Source organism: Phacochoerus africanus, chromosome 14 (genome assembly GCF_016906955.1).
Source record: "Phacochoerus africanus isolate WHEZ1 chromosome 14, ROS_Pafr_v1, whole genome shotgun sequence".
NCBI classification, from domain to species: Eukaryota; Metazoa; Chordata; class Mammalia; order Artiodactyla; family Suidae; genus Phacochoerus; species Phacochoerus africanus.
In genome coordinates, this window is record NC_062557.1 from 46476152 (window position 1) to 46503061 (window position 26910).

The 26910-nt window shown below is 57.9% G+C and overlaps 1 protein-coding gene across 5 annotated transcripts in view; it reads left to right on the forward strand.

Annotated features, from left to right (window-relative positions):
* ABR (ABR activator of RhoGEF and GTPase) overlaps window positions 1-26910 on the forward strand; it is a 183658-nt gene that overhangs the window by 140444 nt on the left and 16304 nt on the right. For 4 of the 5 annotated variants that reach the window (XR_007131702.1, XM_047757212.1, XM_047757213.1 and 1 more), the window contains 6 exons: window positions 402-524; window positions 887-962; window positions 1422-1526; window positions 2583-2657; window positions 4189-4286; window positions 4633-4764. Coding sequence is in view for 4 of the 5 variants with exons in the window: in XM_047757212.1 (XP_047613168.1) it covers window positions 402-524; window positions 887-962; window positions 1422-1526; window positions 2583-2657; window positions 4189-4286; window positions 4633-4764 (609 nt within the window). In the remaining variant the exon portion in view is untranslated. Of the gene's footprint in view, window positions 1-401; window positions 525-886; window positions 963-1421; window positions 1527-2582; window positions 2658-4188; window positions 4287-4632; window positions 4765-21156; window positions 21578-26910 lie in introns of those variants that run through there. The other variant, XM_047757215.1, reaches the window with a different exon arrangement.

Consider the following 26910-nt stretch of genomic DNA (forward strand, 5'->3'; position numbering starts at 1 on the left):
TTCTCCACAGGAAAGGAAGGCTGGGCAGGGCAACAGCTTAGGCCTGGCCAGTGTGACTAAGTCAGCAGACTCTGGGCCATAGCGGTGGTGTCTCGTCCCCCCAGGGTCATTTGGGGCAGAGGAAATCCTGGCTTAGCTAAAGGAGATGGTTGGGGATGTGGGCTCAGGATTGATTGCTTTGCACCTGAAAGGTGCACTCGTGGAGGAGGCATTCCTTAGCCCAGGAATTAGCATCTCCTGAGAGAGGCAGTTTTCTCTGTGGCCAGTGAGGCCCCCCCAAGATAGCAAATCATCGTAAAATATAGAAAAGGGGAAAAAATGGTGACTACTCAGGGGACTGATGGATGGAGAGCTACAGGGTGAGAAGTCTGAGGACTGCCTGTGCCCTCTGTTCCCTGCAGAAAGCCAACAAGGGACAGAGCCGGGCCATCGAGCGCCTGAAAAAGAAGATGTTTGAGAATGAGTTCTTGCTGCTGCTCAATTCCCCCACAATCCCGTTTCGGATCCACAATCGCAATGGAAAGGTCAGGAAGGGTGGGGATGGGACAGAAACTGCCCTCTTCCTCGGTCTGGGGCTGCTTACTGTCCATAGCTCTTGGCCCTGGCCAGCAGAAATCAGGGACTCAGGCCCCCAGTTCCCAAGGAGGCTGCTGTGGCTCCGGCCCTGGGCTCCCTCTCCCTGCTGCTGGGGAGCTGGTGCCCTCTGCTGGCCATTACTGGCACTGCCACTCCTGTCCCCAGGCTTCCTAGGAAGGCCTTCCAGCTGCCTTCTTCTCCAAGCCTAGGGGTGCCTGGGTAAGAAGGAGCTTCGTTGGGGGCCCCAGAATCCAGCAGTGTGCTTGGCCTGACTACCGTCTCCCTGCTGAATTCTCATCTCCTCTTTCAGAGCTACCTGTTCCTTCTGTCCTCGGACTACGAGAGGTCAGAGTGGAGAGAAGCAATTCAGAAACTACAGAAAAAAGGTAAAGTCCTGTCCCCAACTCGACGCTGCCCTGACGGTGTCCATGGCAACAGTGCCTCTTACATTTCCAAGCACTTTTATGTCCCGTATCTCCTCTCTAGTGCCAGAGCAGGTGGCATTTAGTTGTTGTTACTGATCAATTGAGACCCAAAGATTTCAAGTGATTCGCTTAAGGCATACAGTGAACTAGCAGGAGGACTGAACCCAGAGCCCAGGGTTGTCTGTCTCTTTCTTGCTCTCGCTGTTTCATGCACACATTCAGGAAGCTCTCTGGTCAGATGCTCCTATTCTTAGCCCTCTGGCAGCACCCACGCCTGTCCCCGCGTGTGTGTCTGCTTTCCCTCCCTTCCAGTGACCAACTCTGGAGCTAAGCTTTCTTCCTGCACTAGCCCCTAAGGAAGAGCAGTAGGTCCCAGGGGACCCGCAGTGATGTTCCCTCTCTCTCCGGCTCTGCCTCCAGATCTCCAGGCCTTTGTCCTGAGCTCTGTGGAGCTTCAGGTGCTCACGGGATCCTGTTTCAAACTTCGGACAGTGCACAACATTCCTGTCACCAGCAATAAAGACGGTAAGATCTGGAACCCGAGACTGCTCAGTCCGCAGGTCTAAGCCCCCCGTGGCCCTGCTGTGGGCTTGCAGAGACCCAGCCCAACACTCAGCTACAAATGGCTTAGTGTGTTCGTGAAGGTGTCAGTTTGCAGAAGCGGAAGACTGAAGCCTGGGGCAGTGTGGGGGTGGAGGGGCAGGTCGGTGGATTAGAGAAGCATATGAAAAAGAAGGCCAGAGGACGTCCCCACTGGCCTCGCTCAGTGCGCTAAGGATCGGTGTTGCTGCGAGCTCTGGTGTAGGTTGCAGGCGTTGCTGTGGCTGTGGTGTAGGCCAGCAGCTACAGCTCCGATTTGACCCCTAGCCTGGGAACTTCCGTATGCCAAGGTGCATCCCTAAAAAAAAAAAGAAGAAGAAAGAAAGAAAAAGAAAGCTAGGTGTTCCCAAGGATTAGGTCTTAAGAGGCCTTGAAAGCCAAGCAGGGGAGTGTGTTGCTCAAGCTGAGGAGCAGCCTGTTGTTCAAGCTGAGGAGCCCATGAGCAGGGGAGAGCTGTGCCGGGGCTGGAAACTGGCCTAGAGTGGATGGGATCTGGCTGCCACGGGGGCTGGGAAGGGGTTTGAAGGCAAGCTCTCCTCCACAGGTGGAGGTCATCCCTCCGCCACCGGCCCTGCCCCCCACCCCACCCCCGGTGCCAGTGCAGGGCTGGACCTTCTCTTTGTTTGGCACCGGGTGGCTTAGATGGGTTACTTTCCACTTTGGAAGGCTGGACTGAGGGGGACATCTGTGGGTTAGGCAGGCTTCAGAGGGGGTGGGAAGGTGCCCCTTGGGGAATGGGATGAGATCCCTGGCCCCGGAGGGAGTGTGGACTGGCTGCCAGGCTGAGTGGAGGGAGATGGGGCACCAGCTCAGTCCAGGAAGCCCTGGACTGTGGAAAGTTCTTCATCCAGCCACCAGGTGGTGCTGTCAGACCAAGGCGCTGACGGCTTCACACCCTTTCTGCATCCAAGCAGCCTGTAGTGAGAAGGACAAAATGCAGGCCTCTCATCAGCCTTTCCTGGGGGCTTTTCTCTCTTGCAGACGACGAGTCTCCAGGACTCTATGGCTTCCTGCATGTCATCGTCCACTCCGCCAAGGGGTTTAAGCAGTCAGCCAGTAAGTGCCCCAGGATGAGGCTGGGTGGCCCTTGTTCATCCTTTCTCAGAAATTCTCCATGGACCCATTGCCTAGGGCCTCCTGCTCGGCTCTGGTCTGCCCAGCCTGGGGCCCTGCCAGCTGCTGTGAGATATGCGGTGTTCCCCCAAGCCATCTCCTTGGTCTCCTTGGCACGGAATCACCTAGCCCATGTCTCCAAGGTCTGCTCTTCCCCAAGCCCTCCCAGACCCCCAGGTATCAGAAATAGTGGGCTCCAGTCCCACATCTGCCGATCACAAGCTGTGTGACCTTGGGCAAGTGTCCTAACCTCTCTGAGCCTCAGCCTTTTTCCTCCATAAAAGGCAATCACACTTGTTAATGCTGACCTAAGAGCAGGCTGAAATATAACCTATTTGTGCCAACGCATTGCCATATGCATTTCTTTTTCTCCCTTAATTGCCGTCTAAATCTGGTGTTTCTAATACTTCACAAGATACAGTTACATTTTTTTCTCATTTTTCTCCCCATAAGAATTTGTTAGTCACTTAGCTGATAGTTTCTTCCTATCTTCAGGATGAGAAAACGGAGTCACAGAGAGTTAAAAGAATTTCACATCATATAGGATTAGAAACCCGGGGCTCCCGCCTCCTCCCTCCTTGCCCCTTCCCTTCCCACTGGTGGGTGAGATCTGCCCTTTGCGTCTCTCCCTGGTGTGCACCACTGGCTCACAAACTGTCATTCAATAAACATCTACTATGGAGGCTGAGTCCCTGCCGTAAAACGGCCTCTCCTCTCCCACCCCTCAGCCTCCACCACCTTGTTCCTGAAGCACTTCGGGGGGCGCTAAGAGCTTCATCCACTCATCCCACAATCGTTCCCTGCACACCTCCTCTGTACAAGCCCCATTCTTGGTGCAGGGGTGCACCGGTGGCTGGGAAAACAAGGCTTCCACCTGCGCGGTGCGGATGTAGTGGAAGCAAGGGAGCCATTCGACCTGCAGCAGAAGAGACAACTTCCGTTAAAGGCTTTGCAGAAAACAAACAGAGCTTTTGGCCTGGGCGGGGTGGGGGGCACTTTTGGTTGTCACAGTGACTGGGGTCGCTCCAGACTTTCAGCACCCAGAAGCCAGGTGCTTCCCAAGACTCCCACCTGCGATGCCAGGGACACCCCTTTCATGGGACCTCGGGTGGGGGAGGGTGGCTCCATGTCAGTGGGTGAAGACCTTGGTGGGAGGCCTCAGTGGTGAGGCGCCCAGCCAAGAACGGGACGAAAGGACTGAAGGGGCCCTGGGGTGGGAGCAGCTGGGCACAGTGGCGGGAGGAGGCCAGCAGGGCTGGTGGGCGAGGGCAGTGTGTGAGGCGGGAAAGGGCAGAGCCATGTAAGGAGGGGGCAGAGAAGTGGGAAGGGGCCAGAACCCACTGGGCTGCGGTCAAGAGGGCAGCAGGTGCCACCACACGAGGATGGTGGGCGGACCAATGGGTTATCCCCCGTTCCCTCCTGGGTTCCTGAGCCTCGGGCCCCCCTCATTGTGGTCTCTTCTTGTCCCCTGCAGACCTGTACTGTACCCTGGAAGTGGATTCCTTTGGCTACTTTGTCAGCAAAGCCAAAACCAGGGTGTTCCGGGACACAACAGAGCCCAAGTGGGACGAGGTGAGTGGAGGGGCCGGCATCCCTGCATGGACCCCAGAGCTTGTCCCCGACCGTGCCCACCCCACTCCCAGTGGCCCCATCGCTCTGACCCCCTGCCATGGCCTCCCTGTTCATCTGGTTCCTGATCTCGTGTTCGTGTCTAGAACGGGGTTTCGGCTCTGGCCCCACACTCCATCAGTGACCCGGAAGCCCCTGGAGCTCTGGAAAGCAGGAGGCTGCTCCCTGCCTCATGCCGTGGTCCTCACAGGCCCGCCTCACCCCCTCTCACCCTTGCAAAGGTGGGGCCCACATCTGCCAGGAAGCAAGTTAGCTTCAGAGGTTCAGGATCCTGTCCCATCTCCCCCAGGAGTTCGAGATTGAGCTGGAGGGCTCTCAGTCCCTGAGGATCCTGTGCTACGAGAAGTGCTATGACAAGACCAAGGTCAACAAGGACAACAACGAGATCGTGGACAAGATCATGGGCAAAGGGCAGATCCAGGTGAGAGCGAGGAGCAGCCAGGGCACCAAGGCAAGGCTTGGGGAGCTGCCGGGTGGCCGTGCCAGTTGGGAAGGTCCTTCTCATCCACCTTCTTGGTCCAAGCGATGGGCCTTAGGTGATGGGTTCAAAGCTGCTTTCAGAAGAGTTCCTGAGGTGGTCATTGCCCCCTCCTAGGGATGGTGCCTCGTTCTAGCCCTAGAAGCCCATGTATGCCCGGTTCCCTGGGCGTCCACATGCGGTTCAGATGGATCATCCACTCTCCTGCACGGTGAGCTGGAAGGATGACAGCTACCTCTGTTCTCACATCGCCTCTCTAGCCGACTGGTGGCTTTTTCTAGGAACGGTGTGTTAAGAGGGATTCTGAGGCTGTATCCGTGAGTGCTGGCTTGGATTAGCGGTGTCTGCTACTGGAATGGAGCCTTTCTCAAGCATTTGCCACTGGACTGGAGAGGCTCGAGATCCAGCTGGGCTGCTGGGCCTTACTCCCCTGTGCCAGGGGTTGACTGGCTGAGGGTGGGTTCTGTGGGTACAAGCAGAGGCAGGTCTGAGTCAGGTTAAGAGTATGCCTGGCTCAGGAGTTCCCAGGTGGCACAGTGGGTTAAGGATCTGGCATGGTCACTGCTGTGGTGCAGGTTCAATCCCTTGGCTGCATTTTTTGGTGCCTTATAAATGAATGTAGGGAAAAAGGCTTTGTTTGTAGCCTGTGTCTTAGGAAATTCTGCCAGTTTTGAAGATGGCTGCTCTCCACTTACCTCTCAAGGGGATGCCACCCTGGAGGGGGGAAATTCGGTATGGAGCCATCCACGCTCCATCTGGCACCTTGTGTGGCTTCATGCTTATGACGCAAGTGGCCTGGTCAGGGTGTGGCTTCTCGGACCATGCCATCAGGGGAAACAGTAACTGGCATGACCTGAGATTGAGCCACGAGCGTCAGGTGCCCTGGGCATCTTAACAGTTGCCCCAGATGTAATCTGGGCACAGGGAGCTGAATGATGCTTTTTCGCAGGAACTGTTTGTTCTCTGATATACTATAGAGGCTGCAGAGTTTGGTGTCTGACTCTTGGCTGGGCGTCCCTGGTGGCGGTGCCACCTTGGGGATTTGTGTGTGCCTTTTGCCTCCCACCCTTTCTCAGGCTCCTGGGTTTGAACAAGGGAGGTGGCGCCATGTGGTGGGGGCCCAGCCATCTGCCTTGTGTCACCCCATGTTCCTAAGCACATCCCTTCCTAACACCGTGGGACCTGCACCTCACTCTTCAGCACTGTCGCCAGGGAGACGGTGCTGCCAAGCAACCACGAGCTGGTCCTTCATTATTTAGGAAATGGGAGCTGATGAGAGGGAGCTCAGATTTAGTCCCAGGAACCTGCTTCCTGCAGGGGTAAGAGCAGGGGTCCTGCCTCCACAGCCCTGGTCTGGCCCGTCCAGCCCCAGCAGTACCTACCCGGAAAGCCTGGGCCACTGGTGGCCTTCTGCCCTCCTCCCCTGGGCTGCTGGTGGGTGTGGAATGGAGGAGTTAGAAAGGGCGTCCTGGGCAGCCAGCTCGGGGAGCACCCTGGGTGCCAACCCCCCAGATCCCAGATTCCAGGGCTCAATGGCCTTGTCCCCACCCAGCCTTGCAGCCCTGTTGCTTCCCTGCTTCTCGGTGCTGTCAGCTGTACAGGCCCCAGGGGAAACACCATAAATCATACATCTTGGAGACAGGAGCAGATGGAGGCCGTGGGGGAAGGGGAGGAAGCCAGGTTATGTTTGGCAGAGCAGAAAGCAGTCTGGTAAGGGAAATGTTTCTGTGTTTAAGCTTCGAGGAATGTTAAATGCCTGGGAGTTGATATTAAAAGAAACACAAACCTTCCTGCTGCCAGCTGACCTGGGCCTGTGAGCGGCCAGTTCGGAGCCAGTGTCCTCTGGAGGCCCTTGGCCCCCCAAGCTCACCCTCCGTCCTCAGCTGCGGAGCCCTCTTGCCCCCGGTCCTATGGGTGGGTGGGGGGGTGCCATGCCCTGTAAAGTCCACGAAGGATGACCAGGCTGGGTTGGAGGGCCTGCACGGAGCCAGTCCCAAGTGGTCTGGCCCCACAGAGCCACGGAACGGTCTGTTCCCACAGCGCACTCCCACCGCCCTTCCCGCCACGTGTCCGAGGAAGGGAATTGGCACCAGCCTCTGGCTCCCAGTCCTGCTCCCCTCCAGCAGGCGCCAGGCGGGGGCGGGGGGGGCGTGCACAGCCAACCGTGACCTCCTAGTAGGGGCCGAGTCCTTGGGGACATTCAGGTGACCTAAAGGAAAGGCAGGGGCAGAAGGCCCACCCTTGTTGCCCCCACTTCTTGCTCAGCCCATTTCCTAAGCCCAGGCATCTGCTCCAAAGTGAGAAGCCCTCTCTGGGTTGGCCTGATGCAGGGAGTGGGCTGGGCAGGGACTCGAGCGGCAGGCTGCGGGTGAGGAGAGGGAAACATTTAGTGACAGACAAGTGGCAGCGCCATCACCAACATGTGTGTCCGGCACTTGCACCCTTGGAGGCTGGTTCCCAAGTGTTCTCCCATGACCCCTGCAACAGCTCTGCGAGGAGCTGGACGGCCGTGCTCTCCCCGTGTTATGCAGGAGGACACCACGGCCCCGGCGCCTCTGCTGACAATGTGTGGGGCAGACTCTGCTCGCTCCTCGGGGCTGTGACGCTGTGCCCCAGGCCTGCAGCCTGGGTGATGCGTGTTGCCCAGCTGGTGTCCTGGAGAAGGATCTGGGGTGACTTCCCACCCCAGCATCCTGCTTTACGGCCCACGGTGAGCCAAAGACTTCCATTATCCAGAGGCCTCTCACTCCAGGCGGGGGACATTTCTGCCTGGGATTCTGGAAGGCGCAGAATGAGTGAGCATGGGAGAGGGCCAGGCTGGGGCTTCCCCTGCTCGTGCAGCATGCCTGGCATGGGCTGGCCGTCCCGAGGTGTGGGGCCTGGCCTCGAGGAAGCTGCGGCCAGCTTGGAAAGACATGCCAGTGCAGGCCAGCCTGCTGGAGAACAAGGCGGGACAGTGACAGTGACAGCGATGCTGATGGGGAAGATGGGGAGGGCGGTCACATCAGAACTTTCTGTGAGCCCTGCACGGGGCTCTTGCCCAGGGGATCTTCACAACACCCTCCAGGGTAGGAAAGCGGTCACAGTTTTAAAGACGAGAAAGCTGGGAGTTCCCGTCGTGGTGCAGTGGTTAACGAATCCGACTAGGAACCATGAGGTTGCGGGTTCGGTCCCTGCCCTTGCTCAGTGGGTTAACGATCCGGCGTTGCCGTGAGCTGTGGTGTAGGTTGCAGACGTGGCTCGGATCCCACGTTGCCGTGGCTCTGGCGTAGGCCGGTGGCTACAGCTCCGATTCGACCCCTAGCCTGGGAACCTCCATATGCTGTGGGAGCGGCCCAAGAAATAGCAACAACAACAACAACAAAAAGACCAAAAAAAAGACGAGAAAGCTGAGGCACGCAAGGGTCGGGTAACCTGCCCAAGGCCAGGAGAGCCCGGGCTGGAAGCGGCGCCCACCTTGCCCTCCCCAGCGGCTCTCCTGTCTCCTGTGGGTCCCCTGCCCAGGACAATGGAAACTTGTGCTGCAGGAATTCAGACAAGGAAAGATGTCCTGGGCTGGAGCTTGGGAGGCTTCTAGGAGGAGGTGGAGTAAAGGGACTTGAGAGCACTGGGTTTTTTGAGTTCCAAAAGCAGGGTTTATAGTAGAAAGAGAATCGCAATAATAATAAAGAGACTTGAAACATAATCGGAAACCATCCCTACCCCCACTCCTCTGGAGCAGTCATTTGACTTTGTGCCCTCTCCCACAGAGTTCTCTATGGTTTTAGTCATGGTGCGTAGTTTGTCTTTTTTTTTTTTTCTATTTTCACGTAATATTATCACAAACCTCCCCTTTTTTTCTAGTGCGGTATGTGGTCTTTATAATTACCTTTTTTGTCACATTGTCAAAAATGCCTCGGAAAAATCATTTTACAGAATGGCCAGCATGTTAATTGCCATTTTGAGGCTCTGTTATTCTAGCAAGGTGGGCAGGCAGATCAGCAGAAAGGAGTGGGGTGGGCATTTGGGGGAAGAGCCCTCGTGGCCAAGGGCACGGAGGCAGGAATGCACAGGGAGTGTCCTGGGAAATGAAGGCCCCGCCGCCCTGAGCCAGAGGGGCTATGGGCAAGGCAGGAGGCTGGAGGAATGAATGAAAGAAGAAGGATGATAGGGTTTTGGCCAGAAAGATTCCTGGGGTTGGGGGGGCATTTCGTCCAGTCCTGCTCCTGGGGGTGGGGAAAGCTGGGACCAGAAAGAGTGGGCGAAATGGCCAGTCACATGGCTCGGTGGCTGAGCAAAGGCTCCCGATTCAGGGCCATCCCAGGTGGGTCGTGCCTGGTCAGCTGTTGACACATGAGTGAATGGAAACACTCCTGGATGGGCGGAGGCTGACTTAGAGGTCAGCCTGTGACTCTCGGGGTTCTGCCCTTTGTCACTGTAACACGGCAAATCTAGCGGAAGATCCCACCAGCTTGGCGTACTCTTCCTCTTCCAGGGCCGGGAGCCCCCCTTCCTTCCCGGCTTCTTCATCCAGACCGCCCCCCTCACTCCACCCCCGCCACGCCTGCCGCCTCCTTGCTGCCCCAGCCCTTCCCAGCCCAGGAACCCCTCAGCCAGGAGGCCCCCCTTCCTCTGCCTGGGCTCCGTGGCCCCAGGAGACTCTGCTATGTTTATCCCAGTCTATTTCCAACCATGCTGCTCCCAGCTCCAGATGTGCTGTCCCCAACTGGGACCTACTCACTGGCTGATTAGCATATTCCCAGGATCCAGCGCTTGTTGACTGGCTGGGCCAGAGGGGAGCATTCTTCTGGGTTCCCCCAGGACCTCACAGCTCAGTTCTTGCCACTTCCCTGAGACCAGAGAGGGGTCTGAGACCTTGGATCCCCTTCCTGCCCCATTCCCCCATTCCCCGGCTCAGCCACAGGCCTTGGGGACAGCCCCCCATCTTGGGCTCTGTTCATCCCACCTACCCCTCCGCCCCCACCCCCCCGTGAGAGGCAGGTACGCTTTCTGTGAGCCAGCCGAGGTGACCCTCCCTGGGCAAAGAAGAGCTCAAGACCCTGGGTAAGAAGGGGCAGGGTTCCAGGCCAAGAAGGAAGCTCTAGCTGTCCTGATGCCTGGGGTGGTGACTCCTCCCTGACACACACACCCCCATTGCAACATTCAGGCCTGATGGGAGCCTCGCCCTCTGTCCTCTTCCCATCTGGAACTTGGACCCTGAGTCTGACAGGGAGAGGAGGGTTATTTCTCTGACATTCTTGACCTGGCCACTTGGAAGCTTGGGAGGCGTCAGAGCTATCTAAATGCTGCTCAGGAGCAGGTCATGAGGCCAGTTCCCTGCCTTCAGGACTGGGAGTGTTCTCAGAGCCCAGATGGGCCCATGTGACAATAGCTGGACCCTCTTACTTTTTTTTTGTTCCACTGTGGTAAAACACATGTGCTGTGAAATTTCCAGTTTTAATAATTTTTAGGTGTCCAGTTTGAAGGCATTAACTAAGTACATTCACCTTGTTGTGCAGCCGTCACTACCATCCATCTCCAGAGCTTTTCATCTTCCCAAACAGAAGCTCCATAGCCAGAGTTCCCGTCGTGGCGCAGTGGTTAGCGAATCCAACTAGGAACCATGAGGTTGTGGGTTTGATCCCTGGCCTTGCTCAGTGGGTCGACGATCCGGCGTTGCCGTGGGCTGTGGTGTAGGTTGCAGACGCGGCTCGGATCCCGAGTTGCCGTGGCTCTGGCGTAGGCCGGCGGCTACAGCTCCGATTGGACCCCTGGCCTGGGAATCTCCATGTGCCTTGGGAGCGGCCCTAGAAAAGACCAAAAAAAAAAAAAAAAAAGCTCCATAGCCGTTAAACAGTAAATTTCCATTCCTCCTTCCCACCCCTGGCAACCAGCATCCTACTGTCTATGAATCTGATGATTCTAGCTGCCTCGTGTGAGCGGACTCCTACAAGCATTTGTCCTTGGGTGACTGGCGTACCTCACTTAGCCAAGTGTCTTTAGGGTCCATCTATGTGCTATAGCAGCGTGTGTCAGAAATTCCTTCCTTTTAAGGCCAAATCATGTTATATGTACAGACTGCGTTTTGCTTACCCATTCATTCAGCAATGGGCATTTGTTTTTTTCATATGTATATAATTTTTATTTTTTCCATCATAACTGGTTTACAGTGTTCTGTCAGTTTTTTTTACTGTACAGCATGATGGCCCAGTTAGACATACGTGTATAGATTCTTTTTTCCTCGCATTATCATGCTCCATCATAAGTGACTAGATATAGTTTCCAGTGCTACACAGCAGGATCTCATTGCTTATCCGTTCCAAAGGCAATAGTCTGCATCTGTTAACCCCAAGTTCCCCATCCATCCCCCTCGGCAACCACGAGTCTCATCAGTGGACATTTGGGTTGTTGCCGTCTTAGACTGTCTTTTTTTTTTTTTTTTTTTATCTTTTGTCTTTTTAGGGCCGTACCCGCGGCATATGGAGGTTCCCAGGCTAGAGGTCTAATCGGGGCTACAGCTACCGGCCTACACCACGGCCACAGCAATGCCAGATCTGAGCTGCGTCTGCAACCTACCCCACAGCTCACAGCAGTGCCAGATCCTTAACCCACTGATCGAGGCCAAGGATGAAACCCGCATCCTCATGGATGCTAGTCGGATTTGTTACCACTGAGCCACAACGGGAACCCCCCTTTAGCCTCTTCTAGTTGAAGGAGACAGTTGCCCCAGCAGCTCTCTGTCCCTCAGGTTGGGCAGCCCTGTCTCCTTGGCCCTCCCTTCCTAACTCGTTAGCCCTCCCCCTCGGTCAGCAGTTTGGAGAGCTTGAGAGGGGTGTGCACTTACCCTGACGCTGTAGGGAGAAGACTGGGCTGAGGTTCTGTATCTGGTCCTTTGACCTCCGGCGGCCTCCGTTTCTTCATCTGTTAAATGGGGATAATTCTTCCCACTCTGCCTTCCTTGTGGGCTTTTTGTGAGTCTCAAAGGATGAAATGTCCCTTAAAGGGCTGGTCCATGCACATGCACGCTTGTGCGAGTTTTTTCACACATTTCTGTTTGTTGAGCTCCCTCTCAGTGGCGGGCCCTGTGCCGTGGGTGCAGAGAAGGAACAGGACCTGCCCCCGCAGTAAAGAGTACGTACAGAAGAGAACTGTGATCATTTAGTCAGTGTCGAGGGGGCTTTGAGGTCAGACAGATCTGGGCTCCAGTCCGGCTTTCTCTCTTCACCAGTCGGGAGAAGACAGTAAGTGACTTTCCCTCTCTGAGCCCCGGGTTCCTTATCCGCAAGGTCCGCTGTAAAGGGAACTGAGTGGGAAAGTCCGTGAGGCCCTCGGCACAGGGCTTGGCGCAGTCGGTCCTTGTCTAGTTATGAGGCTGGCAGGTCCAAGACCACTGTCCTCCGCCTCCCTGCAGGGATTCTGGCTGTGGCTTGTCAAGCACCCCCCTCCCAAAGGCTAGGCGACAAGTGGGCCAGGGTCTCCTGTGTTTGGGCCTTAGGGTGGCTGAGGCCACATCTGTTTTCTTATGCCGGTGGAGTCACAGTGGCTTTGGTGAACTGACCTCAGAGTGGGTGAGAGGTCAGGGTTGGGGCCCCCACTGCCTGCCATCCTGAGGTTTCCGTGCTGTGCCCCCCAGGCCGAGCAGCTTCAGGTTCGTCGCCCTCAGAGCTGTGCTCCACTTGGCCTGGTGTGGTCAGGCCCAGGGTGTGGAGCCAGTGAGGAGCTGGGAACAAGGGGCCATTGTCGGCAGGAGCCGCTCCTGGTTTCAGTTACTTTGCAGAGCAGGAGGGAATTTGGAGTGAGCATGGGGCAGGAGCCTGCTAGGGGCAGGAGCCTGCTAGGGGCAGGAGCCTGCTAGGGCAGGAGCCTGCTAGGGGCAGGAGCCTGCTAGGGCAGGAGCCTGCTAGGGCAGGAGTCAAGGGCTCCCCGACCCCAGGTCCCTCCCTCTGACCCCTGAGGGATCTCTTGCCCCCATTTGACTCTGCCTGAGAGTCAGGTGTGCCAGCTTTATTGCCTTGAAACTTGGGCTCTGGGGTGCTGTCCTGGTTGACCTTGAGCCCCTGCTGCTCTGGTTCCTCATGGCTGGTGCCAGGAGGTGCCCAGGCCCCTCCCTGGCTGAAATGACAGAGGGGCATTACTGTGGATCCTTGACACCTTCTTCCAGGCATCCTCCCAAGTCACTCTGACCATAGCCAGGCCCTGGCCCCTGGGAGTGACTGGGTTTAACTGGCATGGGGGCGTGGCTGTGAGAAAACCTCGGTCTCTGGGGCTGGCCAGAGAGCTTTTCCCTTTCATTTCAGCCTCTAACCGCTAGCCTGGCACCTCACAGCCCTAGGCAGCTCCATGCCCTGGGACACCGCAGTGGCCATGCCGTGTGGCTTTCCAGCCTCTCCCCTGGGAGAGGCACCCCACCCCTGCCCCCGCCCGCAGCCGGGCTGGGTATGTGGTCCAGGGGAAGCACCGGCCTCTAGAGTTCATGTTTACGTCCGCGCTGCCTGCTGCTCTCACCAGGTCCACATGGGGCTCTTCCCTTTGCTGCCATCGTCACCGCTGTGGCAGCCCAGTGGCATGTGGGCAGGGACTGGGGAGCACACCTGTACTGCCTCTGCTACCCCCACGTGACACCCCCTCCTTCCAGGCCCCAGGTGACTAGAGCCCGTGTTGGCCCCGCCCACCCCACCTCTTTCAGACCCACTCGTTGTCCGCGGCCTCCCCTGCTGCCTTCTTCAGGGCTCAGTTATAGTTGGAGAGAGGAGTGCGCAGTGGGATGTGGGGAAACCAGGGGCAGGATCCCAAGGGAGAGGAGGGCCCGCCCTGCTGTCCGAAGACTTTCTCTAACTTGCTGCTCAGCCTCCATCACCCAGCTCTTCCTGGCGTGGGGGCCTGGGCTCAGTCCAGCGGGTTCTGGAGACAGGAAGTGTTGGGTAGGAAGCAGACAGAGGCTCCTCTCCCCTGCCCTGTGCAGGATGCCCCCCTGGCAGGCAGGTGTGGAGCCTGTGCCCCCCTGCGAGGGGGGAGAGACATGCACAGACGCCCATAGGAGGGATCCTGGGAGGACCCTGGGAGCTGATCCTTCAGGCCCTAAGGACATCCCACCTCTGAACGGACCAAAAGAGGGACTCTCCCGGCCCTGAGACTGGGGCTCAGAAACAAGATCCGTGTTTGATCGCAGCCCACCTGCACCCCCCCCCCCCACCAATTAGCGAGGAGACCTCTCCCAGTGCTTCCACTGGAACCCGTGTGAGTAGCAGATGAGTCCTTGGAGGTGACGGTACCTGCATACTTCTTGCTCCCAGGACCCGCTGACCTCCCCGCAGGGGGAGGCACTGACTTCATCCTCCTAGGATGGTCCCGCTTTTCAATTTATTCAAAATCTGAGCAAAGATTTTAGTCGAGGAATCACGAGGGACGCCCTGAGTGAGGGCTGAGGCTGGCATGAATGCTGAGTAGACACCTCAGGCGGGCTCTGCCGGCCTCCCTCACCCAGCCCAGCCTGGCTGAGGCACGAGCTTTGTGGGCAGTGGTGGCTCTCAGTGAGGGTCCTACCCCAGGGTGGCCTGCTTCCTGTGGGATGGGATGGGGAAGGCTGGGCGCCGCCCGCTCACACCCTTGGAAGCAAGAGCCGACCTGCACTGGCTTTGGGGCCAAGGTGACCCAGGAAACACCAGCCTGACTGACTGGGTGAGATAAGTGTTATCCTGTTGTAAGGCCACCAAGGGGAGGCCCAGCAGCACATCAGAGGCCCACAGTTTTCCCCAGCCAGAGAGAAAAGTAGAGATAAGACAGTGAGTTTCAGATCCAGGACTCTGACCTGGAAGTTTCCTTAAAAAGCCCCTAATCTCCCTCTTCCACACCCACCTGCCCCTCCGGAGCGGGGAGGAGCTGCGGCCAGTGGCTGTGCTCTAGAGGAATAGCTGTTGTCATGGGGACTGTCCATCAGAACTGCTCTGGGCCCAGCCCCTTGAAAGGAGGACCAGTCTGCGGGGCTGGGGCATTTGGGGTGGGGGGGTGGCTGAAGTGCCCCCAAGGCAGAGAGGGTGGACAGAAGCCATGGGAGTAGGTGGGGTCCCATAGCCGCCCTTCAGCCAGAGGCCTCTGCTCCCTGCTTCTGCTCTGAGCTGGCTGGGGAGACTTTGGCATCAGGTTTCATTTAGAAAGAAAGGGGTGGGCGTTTCCTCTGCTTGAAAACAATTCATTGATGACCACTTGTCTGGTCCAAGCTGTTGGCTAGGTGTGGATACCAGGACTAGAGAAAGGAGGTGGTTGCGAAAGGAGTCCACGGTGACCAGGCAGGATTCACACGGGTTCCCTGACTCCTAGGAGCTTTCTTCCGTCGCTTTGGAGCTCAAGTTGGGTGGAAAAGAGTTGCTTGATTTTAGGGAAAGAGAACAAAGCAGGTGGCTCCACAGACCCTGACCTCCTTTCAAGCCCTCCTGCCTGAGGCTGCTGTGTTCTCAGGTTGTGGCCTGGGAGGCCCCTGGAGGGCTCTGCCCACCCCTGACCCCACCCCACACGGCCTCCTTCACCTCCCTCGACCTGGAAGCAAGAGCAGACAAGCCGCCAAGGGGGTCTGGGTGTCAGTCTGGCCCTGAGTTAGGTCCTTGACTTGTGTGGGAAGGAACAGACCTATGTGTGGTGGGCGTGCTCTGCCTACTCTGTCCCTGGTGGTTTTGGTTGAGACAAGCAAGATGTTCCCAGAGGCTCAAGTGGATTTTCCACCCTTTTCTGTGACCAAATGTGCCATGAGAATCACAAAGGGTTGCTGGGGTACCACCGGGATGGTTCTGCAGCAGATAAGCTCTGTGGCTGTCTCGGCCTCTCCAGCCCACCTAGAACCACCACGTACCCCTGAGACACCAGCCTGGGGTGGCCAGGCAGAGTGGAGAGCGAGGCCGTGTGGGGAACAGCGTGCTTTGTGCTGTGCCGCGGCTTGGCCAGGCGCTGGGAGGTGGGAGGGTCGCAGTCCACCTTGAGCCAACCAGGTTGGGCTGCACAGCAACTACCTTTTCATCCCGGTTGCCTCCGTCCCAGCAGCATGCACACCTTGAACCCTCAGCCCATCCCGGAAGCTGCTCCCCAGCCCTGCCCTGGGTAGCCATCGAAAGCCACCAGTAGCCACTTATCTGCAGAGTTGAAGCTTCAGGGCTTAGAGACCTGCAACCCTGTGCACAGCTTTTAGCAGCAGGGCCCAGACCCAGGAGTCCTGGCCTGGATCACCTGCAAGAATCTCCAGTTGCTGATACATATCTCCTTGGAGGGCAGGTCAGTGGTGGGGTGGCCAGGGCTCAGTTTGGAGTGTCACAGCTCAGAGTGAGCGGAGACCTGTTCAGGTGCTCCCTGACTGGCCTGTGGCGGGTGTCTAGTCAGGAATGAATGAATGAGTAAATGAATGAAAATGTAGTCTCGAGGTTCCTCTCTGCCATTGGCTACGTGGTGACTTTAAGCAAAGTGTTCTTGTCCCCAGGCCACAGGCCTAGAACATAGCGGATGCTCAGAAAGTGTGGATAGGAGTTCCCATCGTGGCGCAGTGGTTAACGAATCTGACTAAGAACCATGAGGTTGCGGGTTCAGTCTCTGACCTTGCTCAGTGGGTTAAGGATCCAGCATTGCCGTGAACTGTGGTGTAGGTCGCAGACACGGCTTGGATCCCCAGTTGCTGTGGCGTAGGCCAGCAGCTACAGCTCCGATTCGACCCCTAGCCTGGGAACCTCCATATGCTGCGGGAGCGGCCCTAGAAAAGACAAAAAGACAGAAAAAAAAAAAAAGAAAGAAAGTGTGGATGGAAGGAGTTCCCATCGTGGCACAGTGGTTGATGAACTAGGAACCATGAGGTTGCAGGTTCGATCCCTGGCCTCACTCAGTGGCTTAAGGATCCAGCGTTGCTGTAAGCTGTGGTGTAGGTCATAGACGCGGCTCGGATCCCGCGTTGCTGTGGCAGCTACAGCTCCAATTAGACCCCTAGCCTGGGAACCCCCATACACCATGAGTGTGGCCCTAAAAAAGTGTTGATGGAAGACTGTAAACGGGTCTCGCTTTCTGGTTCTCTGACGATCTCTGCCCTTCCAGCCCACAGTGTGGGTAGGAGGGGGACAGAACAAGGTGAGCACACACAGCAGAAAGGCAGGGACTCTAGAGCCGGTCGTCATAAGGGGACTCTCCCACCCCTCCTTTCTTAAGTTCCCTGGAATGTGCCAACCTCCCCGCCAACTTGAGCTCCTCTGCGCGGGCCCCAGGCTCCCCTGCACTACCCACACTGCCCACCCCTCTGGTTCTCTCCCAGCCTGGGTGCAGTGCCTGTCTCTGGGCAGGAACCACCGTGGGTTTCCTTTCTGCAGCACCCCCAGCCCCACACCCTGTCTGCTCGCGGCCACCACGCTGCTGTCCCCTGGGGCTGTCCCCTGACCATGTCCCTCCTGGTCCTCTCCTTCCCCCTCTCTGGGTGGCCCGTGGGGCTCTCCCCCTCCCCCCCCCAGGCTGTCCTTGCTGGGGTGCCTGTGGCCCGGGTCTAGCTGGCTGCTCAGAAACCCCCTTTCCTGCCTTAGAGTCATTAGGCTGAAGCACAGGGCACCAGGGTTCTAGTCAGGTCTGACGGGAAGACGAAAGTCGCTCCAGTGGGGCAAAGCGGGTTATTTCAGAGAAGTAACAGCAACATCCCAAGTTTCTGAGAAAGAGCCTTTCTCCTCGTGGGCGCGGGCTGGAGGATTTGTCTGGAAGCTGTCCCCACCCCCAGCTGTCACCAAGGCAGCACCAGTGGCAGTCCCCGCCTCTCCCACCCACACAGCTCGGGCTGCATATATTCCCCGCTGACCTTTTTTTCCCTTCAGCGATGACACTGCTAATCACTTTAGCCTGATGTTGCCTCAGTCACAGTCATGCTGGGTGGCTGGTCCCCGCCAGCCCAGGTGTATGCTGCTCCCTGGGTATACCCCAGGGTCCTGCTGCCCATCCCCCCATGGAGAGCCCCTCTTGTTCCTCTGGCAGAGAGCCTGCGGAGGGGACGAGGGAGGATGGGACAGTCTGCAGGAATGTTTTTAATTCCAAAGGCAGCGACATCTGTTCGTGTGGGTCTTCCCACCCAGGCTCTGTTTACCCAGACGGGGCCCTCGCACGTCCTCAGAGGCCAGCCCTGCCAGGTGTGCTGGGATGGACAGAGGGGGAGGGGTGCGCTTACTTCCTGGGTGGCCAGGACAGCCTGAGCCCACCCCATCCAGCGAAGCTGAGGAAGGGTCTCTGGGCTGGAGGGACCAGAACTCAGATGGCTGTTTTTAAGGAACTTGCTAGGACCATTAGTCTTGCACAGCCCCTCAACGCCCCCCTGCAGCCTGCTTCTAGACCACTGCTTCCAGGAAGGAGTGAGTCAGGTTTGGGGAAGAGAAGGCAAATCTGTACTGTCCCTAGAGAGAGCCCCCAGCCCGCAGGGAGGAAGGGAAGATGAGCATCTTAAGGGAAGAGCCTCCGAACAGCTACCCATCTGCTAAGGCGCTTATGTCACCATGGAGACCAGTTGGCTATCTTTCATCCAATCAGAGCTGGCTTTACCCAGACAAGTGTTGAGCCTGGGGTTCCTGAGATAGACAAGTGTAGAGCTTTGGGAACAGGATCTGCAGTGTCCCCCTTCTCCCACACAGCCGGAGGGGGGACACACCTTACCTAGCATCCCCCAAACTGTACCCTGTGGCATGTGACCCAGATACAGGGCAGAGAACCTTAGAAAGCCAGCGAGGGGCCAGCTCTGAAGTTCACAGCTGGCAGTGCCCAGCATGGACCATGTGTCTGCAGCGGGTGAACGTAGTCAGCAATTATAATGGCACCTTACCAGCTGGTTACACAACCAGCACTTGCACGGTAGCTGAGGGATGCGGAGCAAAGCTGGGGAGGGTGACCTTTTTCTACAGCTCTTCTGGCCCATGCCAACCTCCCCACCTTCTCCAGAGAGCCTTCCTTGATTCCCTCTGGCTAGAAATTTTCTCTCCCTCTCAATTTTCATGGCATTTGATCTGTGGTGTTCTTATGGCTCAAGACTGAGTTTTTGGAGGGCAAAGATGAGGCTGTCCATCTGGGTATGACGTGTGGTAGGTGCACATTTGGCATATGCCAGCCACACGATTGCTCTTCTGCTTTCTGGTAAGAGGTGTTTAAGCCTTCCTCTCCTCTCCTCTCCTCTTCTTGGGCTGTCAGCTTAGCCAAGCATGGGCTTTTGATTCATCTTTGTGATTCTTCAGCCCCTTTCCAGGGCCAGGCACATAGCCAGGCCCGCAGTCAGTGCCTCTTGAATGAAGTGACAGGGATGAAGAGGTGAAGGCCTCTTGGGGGAGATGGGTTTTGTGCAGCTGGGGGAGGAAGCTGCCGGCCCCTCACGAGGCTGGAGGAAGACTCTCCAGAGGGGGCACCCAGGTGCCCTGGGAGAGCAGGTAAGGTGGGGGGCCAAGAAGGGTGGCTCAGGCCCCATCTGGGCAGGGCACACAGATGTGTCCCTGCCTCAGTGGGTCTCTTCCCCTCCCCTTCAGGTGTTACTGGAAAAGCGGTTTTGACTCCATCCCCTTCAGCTGCAGTGGCTTTGGTCCACTTTGGCTCAGGTATGAGGAGGCTCTGGGCAGGCTTGGCAACCCAGGCCTGTCTGGGCTATGCAGAAGCGGGTGTGAAGTGTGGAGCCCTGGAGGAGATGAGGCTGGCCCAGCACCCTGCAGGGACCACTCGAGCCCAGCAGAGTCCCAGGACCCTGCCTCCAACAGCCAGGGAGAAGGCAGTGCAGGACCACACTGGGATATCACTGTGGAGAGGGCATGGCCAGACCTCTGTTCATGGCCCGGCCCAGCCCCATCTTGGGTAAGCGGCTTTCAGACATGTCCCTGCCTCCGTGGGTCTCTTCCCCTCCCCCTCAGAGGTTACTGGGAAAGCAGTTTTGATTTCTCTGTACCCTTAGATTCCTCAAATGGAAAACGGGGGTGCTAGGATGTATTTCCTGAGGTTGAAGTGAGTGAGTTAGCTCATGAGGGTTAGTGTGGTACCTGTCACATAGTAAACTCAAGTGACAGGCCTCTCTTGCTATGACCAGGTCTTGGCTACCTCTGCGGTGAAGCCCGCCCTTCCTCCAAAAGCACCAAGGGCTGTGATGTTAAACCCCAAGACCAGTGTGCTGGTTGAGATCTGGCGGGAGCATTCCTGATGCCACGGGCTGCTTCTGGGCCCCATCCCACCTGCCCTGGGGCCCTGACCCAGCTCTTTTCCCTGAATCCAGAGAACCAGCCACACTTCAGTGAGACCAGTGGTGGTGAGCACCAGGGCCTTTGGAGGAAGCTCACCGGCTGCTGTTCTGTGACTTCAGGCGAGACCATCACCTCCCCGCCCCCCCGCCCCGTCCTCACAGCTCTAAAATGGGGGTGGTAACACCATCACAGAAGTCTCATTGAAGTGAGGCTTCCAATGCGAGTGGGTATTTGAACGCCCTTTGCGTGGACCCGGCTCGTGGTTGGCACTTCAAAAATACTGGTTCCCCACCCCCACCCCCATGCCAAGCTCTGCGGGGTGGGATGTCCCGGTGCCTACGTGTGGACCCCAGCCACCTGGGTTCAGGCCTTTCTTTCTCTGTTCTACAAACACCAGACTCTGAGCTGTGTTGTTATCTTGCTAAATGAACATTCATCACCTTGAGGGTGGAGAACAAGTTCTTCCTTCTCTAGCCCCAGGCGCCCAGCCCCGGGTAGCTGACCGCCCCTTGTCAGTGCATGTCCTCTGCCGCACCTTCTTTGGCTTTTCCGGTGGCGGCCGGGGGGCTGTGGTTAACAGTGGCCGTGGGAGGAGTACAGATGCTGGGCATCTGTGACCAGTGTCCGGCTAGGCTTTTGCTCCTGTCCCTGGAGAGGGCCTGAAGTGGTGGAGTCCCTCCCTCCCCATCTGCTAAAGCCCAGGGGGCTGCCCCACGCGGTCCGGCCCTGTCACTGAGCTGGCATCAAGGGAGGTGTCTGGGCAGGAGTTGGGGGTAGGGGAAGCAAAACTCCACGGCAGCACCGGACAAGGGCAGCTGTGGATGGTGGGGTGCAGCTCCTGCCCCTGAGCCGGGACCCCTCCGGACCCCCTCTGGCCTCCCCTAGCCTCCCTCAGACACCCCAGCCCCAAGGAGCCCTCTGGTGGGGAAGGGGTTAACCAGGGCTCTAGCGGGGAAGGGACTGGCCGGTTTCGCTGCTTGTCAAACTTTATTTAGTAAGGGCTGGAAGGAGGGCCAGCCCGCCAAGAGTTAAAAGCCGGAGGTGGGTGTTTGGAGGGGGCAGCCTCCAGCGCCTCCTTTGAGTCACTTCCTCCGGTGGGGGCGGGGGCTCCCCGGCTGCCGCGGGCGGGCGGGCGGGCGGGCGCTGCGCGGCTCTGGGCTGGCATCCCGCTAGCCCGGCGGGGACCAGCCAGCCGGTGCTGCTCCCTCGGCGGTCTCGGGCAAGAAGGACGCGGAGGGAGGAGAAAGCAGAGCCCCGCACCATGCGCTGTCCTGCCCGGCTCCAAGAGTGACATTCCGGGCAGCTCGGCTGCGCCCGCGTCTGCACCCACCCTCCTCCCCGCGTCCCGGAGCTGAGCTGGCCCCGCAGGCAGGGGCCGGGGAGCCGGCGCCGCCGCTGCCGCCGGCATGACCGACGTCCTGCCTCAGCCCGACTGCAACTGCAGCCTGCAGGCGATGTGCGAGCCCCTGGAGCGCTGCTGCCTCGATCCGCTGGAGGAGCCGGGGAGCAAGCGGCCCCCCAACACCGGCGCGAGGCTCTGGGGCCGCGTGCGCAGCAAGCTCCTCCGCCAAAAGGTGCCCGTGGGGGCCGGAGGGGGTGGCCCAGAGGGCTGAGGGGGACGGGGGCTGCCAGCCTTCTTCAGAGCTCTTTGCACCTCCTGCCGCCTGCTGGTGGGGTTCTAGGACAGAGGCTGGGGTAGGCTGTGGGCCTTAATTTGATGATTAATGCCACCCCACCCCCGACCTCGGCTGCTTCCTCTGCATCTGTCCCTGTCTCAGAAAGAGGAGGGTGTCTCTTGTGGGAGAGGATGTCTCTACGGGCAGGACCGTGAGCAGAGGCGTGTCCCCTGGGTCTCAGTTTCCCCTCTAGCGCCCAGCCCAGGCCCGCCCGATGCGGCCAATGGTCTCTGTTAACAGCTCCTTTGCTGAGGGACCTCCAGTGGCCACCGCCACATGAAGTTTCTTTGTAGGGGTTGTGGGGAGGTGGTGGTGCTGAGTCTGGGGGCTAGAGGTTGCCTCTTCAGGGACCACCCAGAGGCCAGATGGCCCAGGGCCAGCCAGGCACCAGGCAACTCCATCAGTGTGCCAGGGGTTTCCTGAGCCAGCGGGCAGCTCAGACCAAGCTGTGCCAGGGCGGACTGCCTGTCCGGCCTGCTGCCCCAGACCTGGGTGGGGATGAAACTCTGAGATAGAAGCTGACTGTCCTGCAGCTGGGCAGGCTGCCGTAGGGCTGGCTTTGGGCCCTGGCATCGGATGTCTGAGGAAGAGCCAGGCCAGAGCCTAGCACACAGTAAGCGCTTGATATCTGTACACCAAACTAGCTGTCCATGCAAAGTGTCCCAGGGTGCCTGTCCTGGTTGCACCTCTGTTTCCAGGTAGTGATGAGGGAGGCTTTGGCCAGTCCGTGTGGCTGGAGGGGATTTGCAAGTCCTGCTGCGGCTCAGAGGGGCACTCTCCACATAGGCCCTCCACACACCTGCCAAGAGGAAGCGATCTTGGGGCCACTGGCTCCTTTTCTAGTTTTATCTTCTGCCAGTGGGCTTGACTTCCCAGAGGTGACATCAGCCCTGGAAAGTGCTGGGCAGGGCAGCAACTTGAGCTGTCCTGCATTGGCCCTTGTGTCACCTTCAGCCTCTCTAGGGACCAGACTAGCAGAGCCCTGCTGGCCTCAGCTGCTCCCAGAGCCCCTCTGCTGAGACAGCTGTCTGTGGCGGCAGCACGGAGCCATCCCTTGCCTGCTCTCCCCCCACTCCTAGCCGCTGCTGAGGCCAGCAGCCACCAGCCCAAAGCTCATTGTCCATTTCCAGACCTGGAGGTGGGCAAGAAAGTGACCTACCAGGTTCCTGGCCCAGAGCCAGCCAGAGTCCTTCGGGTTTACCTGTCCCTTTGCACGGTAATGGTGGTGGGTGGCAGGTGGCAGGGGTGGGGCAGAGGTCAGTTTTTAAACCCTGAAACTCCCAGACTTTCGGTTCTTTTCCTGTGCATGAGTGACTAACAAAACCAAGAAGTCACTTCAGAAATTCTTTTGTCAGCTTTGCCTCTGGTGGTATCTGCCAGCTCTGTGTCTGATGGCACTCTCTGGACAAGGGTGGCGGGCCAGCCAGGCGCGGGCTGCTGAGCTGATTGGCGTCAGTGCAACTGCAGGGTGGCTCTGTTGCTGAGATGCTCTGTGTGGCAGGTGATTCAGTCCCCTAGCCCCTGCTGTGTGACAAAGCATGTTGGTGTCACAGACATCATGGGTGACAGAGGGACTTTCATGCACCCAGCTGTGCCTGGGCTGGTGGGTGAGCCGGTAGGCATGTGGAGCCAGACCCACTGCCCACCTCCCCTCTTTCTCCATCTGCATTAACCTATTTTTTTCAGTGCGGCAGGCTCGCTGCCAGACGAGGAGGCTGGGATCAGGCAACAGCTTAGGTGGGTGGGGGAAGGGTGCCAGGTACTGCCCGGTCTGGCAGGAGAGGTCGCCTCATTAACTCCTCATGTAACTTCGCCACAGGGATTCCAGGCTCTACGCGCCGAGACACCTGTGGCCCTCCTGCTCCCATTTAACTAAAGCTTCGTGAAAGGCTGGAGGGGGCTGCACGTCACTCATCTGGGGGCCCTGTGCAGGGGCAGGAGAAGCTGCTTGAATGGAAAAAGCCTCTGGTCTCAGGAGTCTGCCGTTGCTGGCAGAGGGGAGGCGCAGACCACTCACAGGCTGTCCTTTGGGTCCTCCGTGGGGGGCTGTGGTTGGGCTTGTGCTTGTCCCCGGGAGAGTCCCGGGACTGAAGCCTCGCTCCAGCCTCCGGCTTGGCAGTCAGCGTTTTGTTGCAAGCATTTTGCAGAGGAGACACGTGGCATTTTCGTTTGTGGGTTCTGCCAGTGCTCTCAGCATTTAACTTCACATTTCTGCTTTCCTTTTCCTTTTTTTTTTTCCTTTTTGGCTTTAAATCACAGTCAAGGGGACCAGGCTCAGTGCCTGCTCCTCCTCCCATCCTGCCTGTTCCTAGATCTTTAGGTTGTACTATGGAGAGAAAAGGGCTGAAAGAAGAATCTCCTCCTCTCCCCCCAAAAGTGTCCAAAGGTTTTAATGGGGTCGCTTGAGCCAGAGAGGCTAGGAGGAGCCCCGGGAGGCAGAAGCCAGGCCAAAAGCTTTAGGGGTGGGGGCGGGATGTGTCATCCACGCCTCTACTGTCACCCTGCCGCCAAGGTGAAGACGTCTTAACCTAGACCAGGCCAGATACTGGCCAGAGGTGGGACTCAGGCTGAACCTGAGGCTTCAGGGGAGTGGGGGAGAGTTGAGGGCGGTTCCTGACGACCGGGCTTCTGCTTCAAGGGGCTGCTCTGTGGGCCTGAGAATTCCCCCCCTCCAAGGAGCGTCTCTCAAGAAGCTAGAACTGGGCAAGGGGAACCGAGATGTTTCCTGCTGAGCCGCAGAACAGCCTGCCTGTTCTGTGACGGGGTTTGCTCCCCTCCTTCTAGGGAAGGTCACAGGTGCTACCCAAGGAAGGACAGATGGGGAGCCCTCTTGGGACCACTTGTCTGGAGAAGCTTAGTGTTTAGGAGGGTTGCTTTCTTTGTCATCTTCATTGCAACCACAGGACCGCTCCCAGCCCCTCCCCAAGTCTGTCATTTAACTTGATGGTTCTTCCGAACAGGTGGGACCAGGTACCCAAACCATGTACGCGTCAGCCCTTCACTGGCTGTTTTAGGCCTTGAGGGGACAAGGGTGCTGGGGTATAGAGAGACGTCTTGGGCTCATTTACTTTGTAATCTAGCTCAGAGCATCTAGATCTTGAAACCTGAGCCACCAGACCTCCACCCTGGCTGCCCACCGCTGTGCCCTGCCCCACCCCCACCCCCCTGCCACCTTATTACTGGAGTGAAAGGACCTGCCTCCTGTCTTCACCTTTCACGTGCCTGTTCACACCCGTAGAGCAACCCCTCGCCTCTAGGAAAGGGACAGCAGCACCTGTCCCTACAGGGTGGGGACCCCGCAGCCAGCACATTTCCTTCTGGCCTCTGTGGGCCAGAGCAGTGACCAGGCTAGAGGCTTGGAAGGGGGCTGTGGAGCTCTCCCTCCCCGTGCTCCTGCAGCCACTGTGCCCCCCTCAGCACTGGCACACTCTCCAGAGGGAGAGGACCTTACTCTGGGGCAGGTGGTCTTCCAGGTGGTCTCCTGGCCCCCAGCGCTCATGCTTCTCCACTAAACCGGCTCCCGAGAGGCCTGTTTGATTCCACCAAGCAGGAGACTTTGAGTCCCACCCAGGCCCGGAGCCACACCTGCACAAACTGTACACTCTTTGAGAGAGGGTCACAGATCCAAAGGGAGTAAGCCGTGCGCTAACTGAACTTGGCAAGTGGCTGTTTCTTGGTGCCTGAGGAGGTTAAAAGAGGCACCGGCCCTCCAGTATCTCTGTGGCCACGGGTGGCTTGGCCAGGCCGCCGTGCTAGGCTTGGTGCCCCAGCTTTTGGGTGGCCCCAGAGCAGGGGGAGCTGAGCCTGCCCGTCAGAAGAGCTCCCAAGAGACCAGTGCTGCCCCAGCTTCCGTGGTGCGGGACTGTGCAGAGGCAGTGAGGCCGCAGGAGGAAAGAGCCCAGAAACTTCTGCAGATGCTGCTTTGCGGGAGTTGCCAGGCACTGGTCCAGGCGCACACATCTGGAAAGGCCTGCCCTCTGCCCAGGTGGCTGGGAGCTGAAGCAGGTGCTCTTTTGGCTTCCTTCTCCCTGTGCAGCCACGCTGCCGGTGGGAGGGGTGTTTGTATTCTGACAGCTCCCTAGCGCCCAAAGGAACACACATCCCCATGCCTGGAACCTGCCTGCCCAGTCCCTGGGAGAAAGCCAGGGTCATTCCTGCGTCCCAGTGGGCCTTAGACTAAGGTGCCATTGTCGTTGGTCTCCGAAGGGGGGCCTAGAGCTGCCAGGGGGGATTCTGCCGAGAGGCTGGGAGGGCCCTGTGGTGCCAAGGTGACTCTCCTGATTGTGCTTTGACTGAAGAGAGTGGAACTCATGCCTGAGCCAGAAGCTGGAACCATCTCTCTCCTGGGCAGTGGGCACAGCCAGAGCAGGGCAGCCACAGCTCCCCTTCCCATCAGCCCACATGCCCCCTCCGTGCTCTGGCCTCCTCCCCCTCAGGCTGGTGCAGCCTAGGATGCCAGAGAGGGAAGGGCACCGAGCTGGGAGGCAAGAGGCCTCATTTTTCTAATCCTGAGTCTGCTGTCCTCACTTGCTGTGTGACCTTGGGCAAATCTCTCCACTTCTGTGGTTCTTTGGCATCGGTGTAATAATGAAGGAGCCGAACAGGATGATCTCTTAGATCCAGTTCATGTGACGATTTTGGCCGTGTCTCAAGATTCCTGTGCTTAAGCCTCAAACTCTCAACACACTGGGAAGGTCTGGGTGGGAGAGGTCCCAGGGCTGCCCCTGGGCCATGTGTTCAGGAAATGTGTTCAGCCTCTCACTGAACACAGGAGAACAGCGAGCAGGAATGCGGGGCTTCCTGATCCTTGGCCTGAAGGAGCCCTGGCAGGAAGGCATTGCTTTCTCCGTCCTCCATGTCCCAATTCGTTCGTTTGGTCTCTGAATGTTGACGGGGCATCTGCATGTGCTGCACATTCCAGAGGCGGCCCAGGCACAGGGTCCTTGCTCTCATGGAGCTTTCCATCCATAGAGGAGTCAGATTATAAATAAGACCATTTCATGCTGGACAAGGACTGAAAGGCAGATGAAATTAGGTAACACACTCAAAAGTAAAGTACAGGGAGAGGCCTTGCTTGAGGAGATAATTCTGAACTAAGATTTAAATGACAAGAAGGATTCTTGAAAGATCCAGGACAGCGCATTCCAGACAGAGATGAAAAGCCTGGAGCCTGAGTGACCATGCTATGTTTGGAGGCAGACAGAGCCCACGTGGAGCGCAGGAAATGACCT